General features: G+C 37.7%; 1 protein-coding gene across 1 annotated transcript in view; it reads right to left on the reverse strand.

Moving 5' to 3' along the window:
- Positions 1-16,762, reverse strand: part of PRRG1 (proline rich and Gla domain 1) — a gene marked incomplete at both ends in the record, with an annotated part of 83,520 nt that overhangs the window by 59,795 nt on the left and 6,963 nt on the right. The window contains one exon of the mRNA XM_079727995.1: positions 3,540-3,700. Within this exon, the coding sequence (XP_079584121.1) occupies positions 3,540-3,700 (161 nt within the window). The remainder of the gene's footprint in view (positions 1-3,539; positions 3,701-16,762) is intronic.

Here is a 16,762-nt window from a genome sequence, read left to right on the forward strand (position 1 = left end):
AAATACTGATTTCAACAAATAGAAAGAAATCTCTTCTTGTAGAGGGTGATTTAATATCTTAAAGATGTTAGTTCTCCCTAAATTAATTTACAAACTGAAAGAAATTCCAATAAAAATACTGACAAATGATTTTTTTCTGTGCTAGACAATACTAAAATTTATATGGAAAAGCAGGCATGTAAGAATAGCTCACAAAACATTGAAAAAGAAGAGCTTATAAGGAGAACTAGTTCTAATTTATACTAAGTATACTGAAAATCTTCTATAAATAAAACAGTGTGGCACTGGCATTTGAGCAGAAGGATGGACCAATGGACTAAAATATAAAATCCTGAAATTGACTAGGCACATACTGAAATTAGGTATATGATAAAGGGTAATTAAATCACTGGGGCAAAGAGGGATTTCATAATAAATTGTGTTTGGACAACTGGATACCTATGTGAAAAAAAATCAGATCCATAACTCACACCACACCCAAGAATAAACTGTAAGTGAATCAGAGATCTAAATGTAAAAACTCAAAGATGTTAGAAGAAATTGGGTGAATTCCTCTATAACCAGGGCATAAGAGGATGGTTTTCTACTGATAAAAATCTGGATTTAATAAAACATTTCTTTAATTTATGGCTACAATGGAAATTAAAAACAATTGCATGAGAAAAATCCATAAGCAAAGTCAAAATATAAATGACAACTGTAAGCAAATATTTGAAATATATCACCAATAAAAGCTAGTATCTCTAATATACTTATTAAAAATTCAGGGAAAAAAAGACCATAAATCTGATACAAAAATGGGCAAAAGGCAAAGACAATTCACAAGACAGATATAAAAATGGCCCATAAACACATGGCAAAATACACAGCTTCACTCATAAGAGAAATGTAAATTGAAACAACACCAAGATACCACATCACACCCAAAAGATTGAAAAGAATGTCAACACTTTAAAAATACACTCTGCTGGTCAGACTGTGAGGAAATAGGCACTCTCAAATACCTGGTGGGAATGTAAAATAGTACAAGCTATACAGAGGGTACTCTGGCAATATCTAACAAAAGTACATATGCATCAATCCTTGACGAGCAATCCACTTCTAAGAATTTACCCTGAAGATATACTTCCAATAATGCAAAATTATTTACTACAGAATTATCTTTAATTGCAAAAATACTGGAACCTACTTAATGCCTAAATACAGTAGACTGGTTGAATAAACTGTGACACATCCTTACAAGGAAGTACTATACAGATTTTTAAAAATAGGATAATCTCTGTGAATACATATGGAGTGACTTCCAGAATGGATAGATGGATGGATGAATATAAATGTTTTCCCCCTCCCTATTACGATATGGGTATTAAAATTCTGAAACCACTGTATGTGTGTTGTAGAACTGGGCAAATGAGTTAATATATTGATGTTACTGAAAGTCAGGGCCCTCGTTGTGGAAGAATATCTACAAAGAATATCTACATCGCACCTAGAAATACAGAATGGGGAAAACAAAGAAGAACCCTGAGGGGTATTGGAATCGGAGATCAGCAGGATGAAGATGCAAGTCCATACACCACACACACGCACATACACACATTTATATGCATACATGTGTGTAATTATTTTCCTAGCTCTGTTGCTGGAAGGCCCAGAAGCAATGATACTCTGAGAGCAATGAGAACACTCTAGCTCCCAGATCTTGGTTTCTAAATATTATTCCTAACTATAAGTAAGAAAGGCTCCTCAGAGAAACAGCCAATTCCAAGACTGGGGCAGAGAAAGTACAAGATTATCCTGGAACACCTTGTTGGGCCAAAAAGTAAAAAAGTGCAAGAAAAACTGATAGAGACATGTCAAAGAGACAGAGAAGCCAGTTTGAAGAAACTTCCATTAACCAAATTTGAGACATTTTGATCAAAACACTGACAGCAATGCACTATAACTCACTGAATAAAATGATCTATGAAAGATAGATAAGGGGAAAGTTCCTGCCCATAGTGGAATGCCAACTAACAAACGTACACAGAATGATGGAGTCAGAAATCCACCATTTGGCGTTATATTAAACTACAACTTAATTGATTCAGTCAAGAACTATCAACAGCAGACATTAAAACTAGTGGGTAAGGTTGGAACTCATTTGAAAATACAAAATAAGGGAAACAAGACATAAAAAACCTGTGGACTGATTGCACTCAAGATCAACTCTAGGAACGAGTGGAAGGAGAAATTCTACTGAAAAGGAAAAATAAAGTTGATTTCTACTTGTATCTCACAAATCTTAGGACTTTTAATAAACCCGTTATACATATTTCTATGATAATCTGAACTTAAACTTAGCTGAGGGGGGAAATGTATGTGAGAGCAAAATGCCATGTAAGGTGGGCAGAAATCATGTCTGATTAATGTGTACGATCCACAGCCAGTGTATAATTACAAAGTTTATTTAAGTCCTGACATATTCCATAGTTCAATCTCAAAGTATTAAACTTCATGTAGTACTAAGAATGCTGTTTGATGATTGTGAAAATACTAGTACCTGGAGAAAAGCCTAATGACGTTTAAAGATGCTTGTTTTTAATAATGTTCTGGATTCAGAAAGGAAATTCAGGCTCAAAATTCTACATGCAATAAAAAGATTAAACACTAAAAAACCCCCCAAAAAACTAGTAGGTAGAAGTTTGGTGGAGAACAGAATATTTACATAGTTTCAAAGTATCTTCCCACTAAAGTTCTTACCTTTCCTTTAAAGGAGAATGATAAAGCAGGATGAAGTCATTAGCTTTATGAAAACCACAGCAGAATATCTAAAATTTGTATTTTTTGGAAAATCACAATTATCAAAAACTAAGTTCCATTTAAGTACATGAGCTAGTTTTTTATTAAAAACTGCATGCTACAAAGCACCATTTATACCATAATCCTATTGTTCTTATAAAAAATTATATACTAACAATAGGCTAGAATGATAAATACCAAAATTATAAAACTGATGGTGCTAAGAATTCAACTGATTTTATTCATTTTATGTTTTAACTACATTTTCAATTTCTCTACAATGAACATATATTAATAAGGAGAAAAAATGTGTAAAAAAAACCCTGCAAGAAGTAAGCAGATACAGAAGAAAAAAGCTGGAAAGAAATTAAAAAGCCAACAGTGCTTTGTGATTGCATAATGGCATCATGGGTGATGTATTCTTTTCCCTGGTTTTTTTTTTTTTTTTTTTTTTTTGTGGCCTCTCACTGTTGTGGCCTCTCCCGTTGCGGAGCACAGGCTCCGGAAGCGCAGGCTCAGCGGCCATGGTGCACGGGCCCAGCCGCTCCGTGGCATGTGGGATCTTCCCGGACCGGGACACGAACCCGTGTCCCCTGCATCGGCAGGCAGACTCTCAACCACTGTGCCACCAGGGAAGCCCCGGAAGGGTAGTTTTTAAATGATAGCAATGCACACAATTTGGGAATGCAGGTTTCAAATATACATCACAAAGGTAGGCAAATCTGTGAACATTTAAAAAAGATTGCCAATATACTTACAGTTTTTTCATTATTTTCAAAAGCTTCTCTTGCTTCTTCAAATGTGCAGACTTCTTCTTTGCATTCACGTTCAATATTGCCCTGCCTTATCTCTTCAAAAAGTCCATTAGCTCTTGGGTAGCGTTTTAATACTGAATTGGCTTTTTCTCCTGTGAGGAAAACTAAAAAGAGATATAATAATAAGAATAAAATTGTAATTAAAAAAATGTGGAAAGTTAATATACAAGATGAAATCTGCTAGATACTCTTTACAAAACATAGCCAACACCCTAAACCTCTTTCTCTAGGTCAGCAAAGTGACATTCAGCTCTCAACCACCAATCTGCTGTCTTCCTCATCATGTGTCACAAATGTGTCCTTTCAGTAGCAGTTGCCCTGGGCAGGGACAGCAACATGATTAACGATGTTATATCCAGACTTTAGCACATTCCTGCTAACCATGGGTGTTTAAATATAGCAATAATGATACCAGTACTTGTGCTCATTACTGTAAGAGGATGCCCCCAGGCATTCTGCTGTTGGACAGCAGCAATGAAATCAAAATCCAGTCTGTGGACTACCAGTCTTCGTCCCCCTAACTAAAAAAAAAATAAAATTCCAATTGACCTAATATAAACCCAGAGAACATTTACTTGTATGAAAGGAAGAGTTGACAAAATAATATCAAGAAATTAAGACAAATTTGGCCATAATTCATTTCAAGGGATATTAGTAATAATTTTGTTCTAAATGCACTTAAATATATTTTGACACTTTAATATATTTAACCCCATTTCAATGTCCTTCAGAAAAAGAAAATTGTTCTGCATGACTTATAGGGGCATTTCATATAAACATTCAAAATGCATATTTATGATACCCAGTAAATTAAGGCAATGGTTATATGCATACTCATGGGGAATTATTATTTTTTTTTACGTACAGATTCATTTTAAACTATACTTCAATTACATTTTTCTAAAACTGTCCTGCTTGTTTGGAGAAATAAATAGAATGCTACCAGAATTTAATCTTTGCTAATGCAAAGAAATTAGAAAATTCCCTAATCTTAAAGACCTCTGACATGAGAGAAGGCACATTACAGATCCTTCAAGATGTATTTAAAAAAAAAAATAAAGTCTACATTTTGCAAAAAACATTTTGAAGTAAAATAAAAAACGGTAAATGCTCTTTTAAAAATGGCCACAATCGGGGCTTCCCTGGTGGCGCAGTGGTTGAGAGTCCGCCTGCCAATGCAGGGGACATGGGTTCGTGCCCTGGTCCGGGAAGATCCTACATGCCACGGAGAGGCTAGGCCCGTGAGCCATGGCCGCTGAGCCTGCACATCCGGAGCCTGTGCTCTGCAACGGGAGAGGCCACAACAGTGAGAGGCCCATGTACCGCAAAAAAAAAAAAAAAAAAAAAAAAAAAAGGCCACAATAGCAATGAATTTAAGGTTTACCTCATTTTAGAAATGTGTATTTCACTTCATAGAAGATACGGATTCATTACTTAGGATTCTTTAAAGTATCCAAATTGATACCAATTAGATGGCTACATTGAAAACTACAGCAGGCCTTCCATAAGTGTTTCCTTCCTTCTGAACTTCAGAAGGGTAACCATCAATAAAAATTAATCACACAGTCATAAAATATCATTAGAAGAAATCTTAAAAAATAAAAAAATAAAAGGATGCTGTTGAGTTGGAGAGGAATAGTAGAGTTTTCTCTCAGTGCTTTTCACAGTTTAGCAGCATCAGAATCCTATGCTGGACTTATTATCACACATATTGCTGGGCCAACCTCCCAGAGTCTCTGATTCCGTAAGTCTGGGGTAGGACCAAGAAGCTGCATTTATAGTAAGATCCCAGGTAACACTGGTGCTGCTGGTCCCACTCCCACAGTTTGAAACCACTACTCAAATGGGAGCTCCTTAGAAAACTAGTTCTGAGGAAGGTGTTTATGGAATGCTGGGATTAACAAATTTAAAAAAGATCTTTTACTGCATGACTTTTCAGGACCTTTAATATGAATTTAATATATATTTTAAATCTCCAGAAAACAAACATGACACAGGCATGTGTCATATTTATTTGACTGTGGAGCCCTTTTTCAAGGAACATTTCACTGAATTAACAACTTCCTAGCCATTGGTTTTATTTACGCTATGACAAACAATTCTCTTCCATATAATAGGCCAACTAATTCATGAAGACAGTAACTGATTTCTCTCGAGGCTTCTCTTTTCTAGGATAAACATGTCTAGTTCCTTCATCTGTTGGTCATATAAAATAGATAAGAGTCTCCATACTGTCTTTACCTCATAAAATATTGTATTCTGCACTCAGTGTGGTCTGACAAATAAAAAACTGATCAGGGCTATTGGCTTCCTTGTTTCTAAACACAATAGATATGTCAATAAAGTCTAACGCATCTTTGGCTTTTGGGACAGTTTTCTTGAAATTAAACCAATCAGTAATAATGCATTTTTAAGCTTTTAAGAGGAAAAAAGAAACCTGAATTCTCCTAAGAGAAAATGTTATATACACTTTCTCCATAAAGGGGTCAAGGAAAGCAGCTAACTCTTGAAACCAGAAAGCAGGCCAATTCAGAAGGTTAAGCAACTATAAGGTAATGTATAGCAAGACACAGCCCTTCTTATTCCAGCCTAATCAAATTACCAAGAGCATTCCACAAGCACTTTCTGTGTATTTTCTTGTACTGGGAGGCAACATGATATAATACTGAGAACTCTAGATGGAATAAGCTGGCAAGTAGATTTTATCTCACCTGCCAAATGTGCTCAATTAGAAGATACCACGTAGAGTAAGAGTCCGACCAGTAGGAAAGATATTGTTACAGATTAGTTCCGTCTGCCATATATTAGGGAATAGGAAGTTGTGGCAGAGTATTTGCTGTTCCTCATCAAGGTAATTTGGAAATCTCATGGGTGATACCAGAATTGGGATTCTTTCTATGTGGAAACAAAATAAAGGGAAAGGTGGCAGCTTGGACCTATAGGATAAGATCAGACTATTTCTTCCTAAAACACTGGGCAGTTTCCACGATGCTAGGGCTTGTGTTTGGACTTAATGTTTGAAACGAAAGTTGATTACTTCCCTCTACCTCCTTCTCATCAAAATGTGTGAGTTACCCCACAGCTGTCCAGAATCATGTGTATGCCTTCATCAGAGATTACATGATGTGGCAAGTATACAGACTGTAAATTTACTCTGAGAACACAACACTGAGGTATTAATCAAACATGTTCTTTTCTCATTAAAGGACATAAAGAAAAACCTAAGCTGTTTTCTTTAGATTCAGTTAGGAAACACCCTTACTAAAGAAAATATTTAAACTCTAAGTCTGGTAAACACATAAATGACCACAAAATAAGTATATTAATTCAAAGAATGTAACTACTTTTTCATAATTTCAAAATAAATAGCTCTCATCCATGCTTTCTCTTCAAAAGAAAAGAATAAAAATAAATGAAATAAGATAGCTTCTCAAGTAACTGTAAATTACTGCCTTAAACCGAAATATGTAGTCATGTTATATATTTTTAATGCATTGCAGCATACTAAAACTGACATTTTAATGCCAAAAATCTTTATCTAGGCAAAATCATGTCCGTACATTTGCTGAAAAACAGCAGATGGTAAGGCCTGAAATTAACAGCCCACGTGGAAAATCTCTACTCCACTTATCTAATCAGTTCTCTAATCTTGGGTCTCGATTCATTGAAACAGCCATTATTTAAAGTTGCAAATGTTTACATTTTTCTTTTAAGTGAACAAAATTCCTTCTTTAGGACATATTTACTGAACACAGACTATGTACAATGAGATCACGACAAGTCACAAAGATGAGTAGGAGACTGCCTTTGACCTCAAGGTTCTTCAGTGCAAGAGATAATGAAGATAAAAGAGATACAAAAACAGCTCTAACACAAGATGAACAAGGTAGATGCTCTCTGAGGTCAGCAGGCAGGCGTACTTCTGCTGGGTAGGTGTGTTTCAGGATGGGAGAGGGACCTGGAGAAGGGCAATTGAAAAGTATATTTGGGTTGGCCTTTTAAAAATTGGCAGGATTGGAGCATGCAAAGATGGTGAGGAAAGACATCCTAGGAAAACAAAATAGTGAGTGAGGGCCTGAAATCGAATAAACCTATGGCCATAAACGAGGAATATAAGCTGGTCAGTAGGGCCAGAGTACACGATTCAAAAGAGGAAGAGAGGGAAATGAAACCGGAAAGGGGCCTGATAGCCATGTCATGGAGGCATTTAATGTTACGCTAAGATATTTAAACTATTCGACAGCATTCAAGAGTTTAGACCGATACTTCGTGGAGAATAACCTAGAAAAATGTATAAGTACAACAGATTTGGGGGTAGGATGAAGAGAAAATGGAGGGATAAAGGCAGGAAAAAGGCTACTTACAACAGACCAGGTTAAGAAATAATGAGATCATGCATTAGAATGGTGGCAATAGGAAGGGAAAGAAAGGGACAGATGTGAAATATGGGTGACCTCTTTGGCCACTACACCCATCATGTACCTTATTCCTCAGTCAAACCAAATCTTAACATCCTTCATATAGGTTCTTTTATGCCTCCATAATTCTGTACCTAATATTTCCTCTGCCTAGCAAACTCCTATTCCATTCAGATGTAACATCCTCTAAAAACCTTCCCCAGATTCTACTCCCCACTTCGTTAGACAGAGCTGCTACAGACTCTCAGTATTTACGTATACTTCAATTATAGCAATTAACTAAACTATATTATAATTTTAATTTTTGGTATGCCTATCTGGTTCCCCCTCAAGACTTGAGGGCAGGGCCCATGTATTATTAATATTTTGATCCAACATCTGTCTTTCATAATACCTAGTAAAGACCTTGGTACAGAACATGATTCAATAAGTGTGGAATAAAGGAAAAGGCAGAATGGGAGAAACTTGATATCTGAATGACTAGAAGCTGGGAAGCCATGGACCATGCCTCTAATTATGAGGCAGCATCGCAAACTTAATATATGATTATGAAATCAATACATTTACTGCAAAGTTTCTAGTGAGACAGCACTTGAATATCCTTTTGCAAGAGAAACTACCTTTTGAAATTTGTACAGTACTTCTGTTTGGGCTCTGCTTGGAGCACATTTTTTTTTTTTTTTTTTTTTTTTTGCGGTACGCGGGCCTCTCACTGTTGTGGCCCCTCCCGTTGCGGAGCACAGGCTCCGGACGCGCAGGCTCAGCAGCCATGGCTCACGGATCCAGCCGCTCCGCGGCATGTGGGATCTTCCCGGACTGGGGCACGAACCCGTGTCCCCTGCATTGGCAGGCGGACTCTTAACCACTGCGCCACCAGGGAAGCCCTGGAGCACATTTTTTGTTGTTCTGAAAGAACCACTAATTTGCGGTAATACTTATGTAGAGGGAGAGTAGCTGGACAACTACTGCTGTGGGAAGAGGGCACAGTCAGATGCTTTTTGGCTTGGCAAGGAACTAGCACCTTGGCTCTCCAGGGTGCTGCAGTGAATTCATGAAGAATGTGCAGGATATTTTACATTTTTGGAGAAGTGCATTGATACTTAACATCTGTTGGATACCACACAAACTATGAGCTTAAGGTAATTCACAGTTTCATTATTAGATAGTTCTACACTCCTTTCCTTTGTGAAACTGAATTTTCGGCTATGATTTAAAAAAGAAAGTACTGTGTTTGACAAGAAGTGAGAAGGTTTGAGAAGTTGTGCGGTGCCCAACAGGTACACACATCCAATTAGTAAGTAACTGCATGGCTATTTAAGATAGAAATATCGAAACAAAGCGAGTCACATGAGCTTTTTGGTTTCCTAGTGCATTTATAAAAGTTATGTTTACACTATACTATAAAGTATGCAATAGACTATTAAGTATGCAATAGCATTATGTCTTTAAAAAGCAATGTACAGGGCTCCCCTGGTGGGGCACTGGTTGAGAGTCCGCCTGCCGATGCAGGGGACACGGGTTCGTGCCCCAGTCTGGGAGGATCCCACATGCCGCGGAGCGGCTGGGCCCATGAGCCATGGCTGCTGGGCCTGCACATCCGGAGCCTGTGCTCCACAACAGGAGAGGCCACAACAGTAAGAGGCCTGCATACCGCCAAAAAAAAAAAAAAAGCAATGTACGTACCTTAATTAGAGAATACTTTATTGCTAAAAATGCTAACTATTACCTGACAACACAGGGTTGCCACAAACCTTCAATTTGTAAAAAACCACAATATTTGCAAAGTGCAATAAAAGGAGGTATGCCTGTATTATTTTTTCAAATGGCTACCAAGCTGTCAGGATATAAATACCTATTAAGTTGTTTGGACCTAATTACTTAATAAATGGAACTATTAGGCATTTCTTTTGGCCTATGGCTGCTGTGAAAAAGTCACTGCAATAACTAAGGGTACCTTAAACTCAGAAAGTTTGGGAACCTCTGACCTAGGGGTTCTAGAGGCTGATGGAGTCCTGCCACTGCTCTCCCAAATACATCTGGCACACCATGCTTGAATGGGCTGGGAAGTTCCTTCTCTTTGAGGAAGGAAACGGAGATCCCTTTTTACAGTTACTGAAACCTGTCACATGGGTTACTGTGGCCCTGATAAGAGCTAGCAGGAAAAGAATATAGTATAGCCCCCCGCATCCAGTCACACCCCTCAACTGTAGGTTATCCTAAGGTCTCCCTCAATTAGCCACTCTGGTTCTGTGAGCTTGCCTGGGAAAGAGACCAGGGAGATGAAAATGAAACAACAGGGTCACTAGGTAGCCGGAACACCGGGCAATCGGGCCTCCTGTGTTACGGAGCGAGCACAGGTGAGTGAAATGCTGGGTAGAAAGGTGCCCTCCTCTTCTCCCAGCACTGCTGGTAATTACTACCAGCCCAGCAAAGGCAACCTATGCCACAGTTCACAAAGTGACTCCTCTACTGTCCTTGGAATTGTCCTGGGTACCAGAAAGCCTGGTTTGAGTGCCCTGGTTTTAATGTAAGACTAATCGCTGGCAACAACAGCAAGAACGTGAAGAGCAAGAGAATGGGGACTTCCTACAAATGCACCTAGCATTCCATTATCTTTCTTCAGTGCAGGAGGCAGGGCACACTCCTCTCTTTGTGGGAGAGGGTGAGCTTCATGTCCTACTACTCCGCCATCTTGATTGCTCCTCCCAGGGCGTACTCCTCTAGACCTAAGGTGCAACCCTAGAGTTCTTCAATTTCCCATGGGAATAAGGTTGGCCAGGGAAGGAAGACAGACATTCTCATATTTCCAGGGGCTGTGGCTATTTAATCTGAGTAACGAATGTGATCTCATTGGTACTCCAAGCTTGTTAAATGGTACACAGCAGTTACTCATTTAGAAAGTAAGAAAAAGTTGTTAAAGCAAACAGCTATGTGAGGAAAGCAAAAACCCTACGCTTCCCTTCCTCATCCGTAAAATTGGAATAACAGCACCGACGTCATAGTTAAAAATGAGGTAATGGACATAAAGTGCTTTGCTCAGAGCCTGGCAAAAAATGGAGCTCAATAAACAAGAGTGTGATTCATTGTCACCATGAGAGCTGTCATGGTGGCAGTTATTCCATTAAAGGAAAAACAAGAGATTTACCAAGATGATACAAAAAATACACTTAGAAAATAAAGAATAAATGATCAAGGATAGGGTTAACTTTCAGTGAGTCTGTATGTTTAACTCCAGGGATGCCTAGAAGTTTGGTTCCCTTGGTCAAGATTGGGATGAAATGTACTAGCTTTATAAAGTGCTGTTTAAAGCCCTTGGAGGCACTCTGTACTAGCTTGTCTACACTGTTTATTGAAAATGTATAGATTGATGGTTTGCACTGATGGTATGCAGCCTAATTTCATCTGTATGACCATTGGGTATCAAAGATTCTCAGTAAACATGTGCCTTGGCTCCCCTGAGACCAAGGTTATCTTGCATGTATCTCGACTGTTCACAATTAGAAGAAAAAGCATGCCCTGTGTGACTAAAAATGGCCCTAGGAGCCATCTTTCTCCTGCTGCACCATACCTTTAGCCATTATTAAAGCCTTATGAGAGTCTCATAGGTCCTTTCAATTGGCTAATGTTGAGTAGTGCCTACTTTGATGAGTCATAAATATTTTGAGGATATCATGAGATTTAAAAGTTTCAGAAGTTCTTCAGAATGTAATTAAGGACTATTTCTGGTCCTTATTTAGAAGGACTTGATTTTGTAAAAAACTCATAAGCAAGTATCCTTTACCATACCTTATATGTTTACTTTTATTAACTTCAACTTTGATTAAATGTATGCTGATAGTCTATCATCATGAGAATTTTAATAATAGATCACAAAGAGGCTCTTAAGAAGGACAGATTAAGAAATGAAAATCATACACATGACAGATATATATGTTCAGTGAATCATGAATGAGTTGCTACAACAAAATATACTAAATAAATTATTTTCCATTGATACTTGGGTTATTTGATAGTTCAGGTAGCTATTCAATATTTGACATAATCACTGTGGATATTAAGGACAGTAAGACATTATTTATGCAGAAGTCACTCAAATAAATCCAGTCTCATAAACTGAGAAACAAAAGATGACCAAGGTCATGCATTATAACTTATCTTATGTTTTACCTACAGGTGAGCCTCAGCTCCCTTAGACTAATCAAGGATCAATTTACTCAACCCTCATCCACGAGCCTGGCTATAAGACTTGAAAGCCTCACTGCACATTAAAGCTGAGAAGTAGAAGGGACTGGGGTGGGCTGAACTAGATCAACACACTGACAGCAACAAGAAGTGAAAGCTGATGAATCTGAAGACAAGAGGAAAGACAGACAGAAGGCCCTTTGAGGGTTATTTAGAGTAGGTCCTAACCCTGCTCACACTAACAGCTCCCAAAGCTGTAGGCATCAATGATTATGTTTATGATGGTGAACCTGAGTCACCAAGAAAGGACCACATGATGTTCACGATATTGTTCAAGAAGGCAGTAAGGTATATTATGTATTTTAGAACTATTTCCATAAAAATAGTTTTTAAAAAGTTTTTTTAACAATTTAAAAAGGTGAGCATGAGCAATCTGCAAAATGTATTTAGTCAAATGGAAAGTTCATTCCTAGACAGTGTTGTGTAAATGCTGGTGTGCCACAGACTGAAACTATAATGAGTCCACATGCTAACCAGGAAGCTGTTTCTTTTCTGAATAAATCTCTAATATCTTGTTTAGTTGTGAATTTCTCATAAAAGACTGCATAAGATGCTAAGCTATCCACTTATTTGAGCTTTCTGTTAGTCATATGAAAACTGCCTTTTGAGGCTATCTTGTTGAAGTCTGAGAAAGCCAATATCCATTCACCACTTTCACTAACCCTTTATTGAAACAAATGAAACTGCAGGCAAAGAGAAGAGTATGGTAGGGTGAAAAGGTCCTGAATTTGTAGTCAGGTATTCGAATTCCTGTCCAGCTCTGGCACTAACCTGGCTGCATGATTCTGCATTTGTTGCTTAATTTATCTGGGCCTGTCTCCTAATTTGTGAACCTAAGGTGTTGTATGTATGTGATTTCTTAGGTCCTTTGAGCTGTAACTGTGAAGTTTTATACTTGGAAAGATTTTTGTTAAGTGGGAGTAGTGTATCACATCCAAATTCTTTGGGGATATGAACACACTATTTTTCAGCCAAGAAACCACCATCCCCCAAACCAACAACAACAAAAAAAACAAACAAGAAGCAAAAATCAACAAGAAGCGCACCAAATCCTGCGTTCAGATTTATATACTATAAAAGAAAATCTTATGAAGTGTCATACTCATAATTCTTTGTTTTCTTGCTTCTAAGCCATTTTGATACCATCATTTACTCAGTTGTGTGTGCATACGATGCCTTCAAGGTTTTTTTCTGCTGAAATGGGTATTAAATAGGCATTTCTTATCAGACTGATGGATATAACTTTCCCTAGAAAAACAGTCTCACTAAAATTCTAAAGTGACATTTCACCTCCTAAAAACCAATATTATGCAAAATAAAAAGATCCTATTTGGATTATCTTCCTATTAGTTATGGAGGTGGAAAAACCAGATTACTTCCCAATTGTATTTCACCACTGTAACCTATTTGTGGAAATTAAAGGTTAATTTTTTCATAGAAGGTAGGTTTGTAATTCAGAATTTGTTGTACAGTGGTGCTCATGTGCCCAAACAGGTTGTCACAAACTTACAGCTTAGTTAGAATGGCATATAGTACATGTATTCACAGGAACTAGGAAGCTAAAACCCACTCAAGGACTGAGATATTTGAAAAAAATAATGTGAAGTTACAGGACTGAGCTAGTGAGAGTGGGGAGCCTCAGGGTTTGAGAGAAGAAGTAATTAATATCTTTAATATCCTGAACCTGCTTCTTAAGGACAATGTAGTGGTTATGATCACTACCTAAAACTTTAAAAAAAGATATCTTTGTGCTACCGGAGGTATGCAATGAAACGCCAGACGATAACAGGCAGGTTTCCTGGAATAAGTGTGGAGAAAATGCCAGAAATGGATTTCTATAAGAGAGAAGACAAAACAGGTAACATACGTCTATAAAGTCAATATTTTTTAAAAACAAAACAAATATGGCTCCCCCCCCCCGCCGAGTGAGTCTTGCTAACTCAATATGGTTTTCTTAAAAGCCAAATTTTACATCAAATATTCAGATGTCTCTTGTCTAACGATTTTACGCTTTATAAGGAATAATGAGATACAGAGAAAAGATCTAATAGATTCTCCCACAAAGGAAGGTAAAAGGCCAAATTTTCTTTGAAGGAGTTCTACAATTCATAACGCCTTATCAAAAAGAATTCTTCATGAAATAAGGATGACTGCAATCAAGTTACTAGCAATTGCAATAATTGGTTTAAATGTATGGTATGGTACTCTAACACATGATATTTATAGACTAGGGGCTGTGCCTTACCCACAGGAAACAAACAAATATGGAATTAGAAAATGGTCTAATTTGCACAAAATTAAGCACACAGTCAGGTGGAATCATGAAAACACGGGAATTCCAAAGATAGGTATTTCTCCTATCACTAGTGCCTCAACTATTATCAACAAGAATATCGTTAGTCTTAGAGTTTATAGTTGTCACGACCATAAAACTTTGTTTTTAGCTTATGGATCTGATTTACACTGATTACAGTTCTGTCCCATATGGAAGAAAATGGAAACAACTATAACAATCACCAATTTAATGGGGGGAAAGGCATGTAGAGAGACTCAGCAAATATGGAATACAGTTTTAAATACATAACTCTATGTTATAATCAATGCTTCACAATCTGTCAACATAGACAGTATGGTATTATCTATGTGATAGTTAGCTGTAATCTAGATGTTAGGAGTGAATAATTGTCCTAATAGAACACATACTACATTTAATCAAAAAGCCACATTTCAGAGGTGGTTGTTCAGACAGCATTCAAAGATAGTATTCAGCTATCTTTCTCTTCTGTGCACAAACAGCAGAGCATGATGGATTTCAGAAATGGAGTCTCATTGACAAATTAGTGCCTTTGTTAATTAGCACATGGATTTCAGAAATGACTTTTCGCTGGTGAAATCAATGTTATTTATACGTGAATTTGCTCTAGAAATGATAGAATTCAAACTTTCGCTTGCTCTGTCTGAAGGGGAGGTACTACATACCAGGAGTGCTCTCTTTTCCTCCCCTTCTCTCATAGTGGCTCCTCAGGGACCCCTTTAGAAAACCTGGAGCTTCACTGAGCAACACTGGAAACCACTGATCCATCTCAATCCCTTCATTTTACTGACAAGAAAACTGAAATCCAGAGGTTAAGTGACTTATCCAAGGACACAGCTGCTTGATTATAGACCAGGACTGCACCTTGGTTTCTAGAACCATAACAAGAAAATTTCACATACTGCTGCGGTATGGGAAAGTCATTCTGGCTTATATATGATTTAACTCGAACTTTATGGTAACTAAAACAGCCTGTTTGTGGCCTATCAAACATGCATTGTACATCTGCCTTAATCCTTAAAGAAAAGGGTGCATTGGCCAGAAGTAAAAAATGTCCATGTTAAAAATAAAGATGAAATGCCTCCCTTCCTGGGTCACCAATGCTGCTATGCCTTCAGTGACAAGACTTCCTTCCCAGGTGCCAAGGCCATACTGAGTCCCTGTGTATATGCTGATGTGTTGTGGCTGTTGTTTTGAAATCTTGAAGGAATGTATCCCTGACTTCTTTGATGTTCTTTGTTCTGACAAGATACAAAACTGTGCTGAAAACCATGTTTCTTCAGACTAGTTACTCAGAGTTATCTGAGCTGCTGTCTACTGGGCTACAGTTCTTAGTTTGGCTCAAATAAAACTTCTTTTTGTTCCTATCATAGATCAGTTTATTGATTATTTCTGTTGACAACCATATGCATTTGTCCCTCTGTAGCCATGGGGGATTCATTGCAGGACCCCCTATGGATACCAAATTCTGCAGATGCTCAAGTCCCTTATGTGAAATGGCATAGTATTTGCATATAACCTATGCACATCCTCTCATATACTATAAATCATCTCTACATTACTTATAATAACTAATACAATGTAAGTGATACATAAATAGTTGGAAACACAATGTAAATTCTACGTAAATAGTTGCTGGCATGCAGCAAATTCAAGTTTCACTTTTTTGAACTTTCTGGAATTTTTACTTTTTTCCAATATTTTTGATCCATGGTTGGTTGAATCCATGGATGTGGAACCTGTGGATACCTGCAGACACAGAGGGCCAACTCTAGTGCTCTCTTTTAGACTTGAATTACTTCTATGAAAATCATAATATGTTAATTATGGCTTATCTCTAAAGATTTCCTTCCCTTTATTCTAAATCAGTGGTTTTCAATCTTTGGAGACATTGCACCCCAGGGAACATCTGACAGTGTCTGGATACATTTTTGATTCTCACAACTTGGGGGGGCAGGTGCCACTGGCATGTAGTGGGGAGAGGCCCCACGACAAAGACTTACCTGGCCCCAAATGTCAATAGTCACTCCTACATGTATGCCCCAAAGAACTGAGAACAGATACTCAAACAAAAACTTGTACATCGATGTTCACAGTAGCACTGTTTAGAACAGCCAAAAGGTGGAAACAACACAAATGTCCACCAACTGATGAATGACTAATCACACTGTAGTATATTCATACAATGGGAT

The sequence above is a fragment of the Hyperoodon ampullatus genome (assembly GCF_949752795.1).
Source record: "Hyperoodon ampullatus genome assembly, chromosome: X".
Classification (NCBI taxonomy): Eukaryota; Metazoa; Chordata; class Mammalia; order Artiodactyla; family Ziphiidae; genus Hyperoodon; species Hyperoodon ampullatus.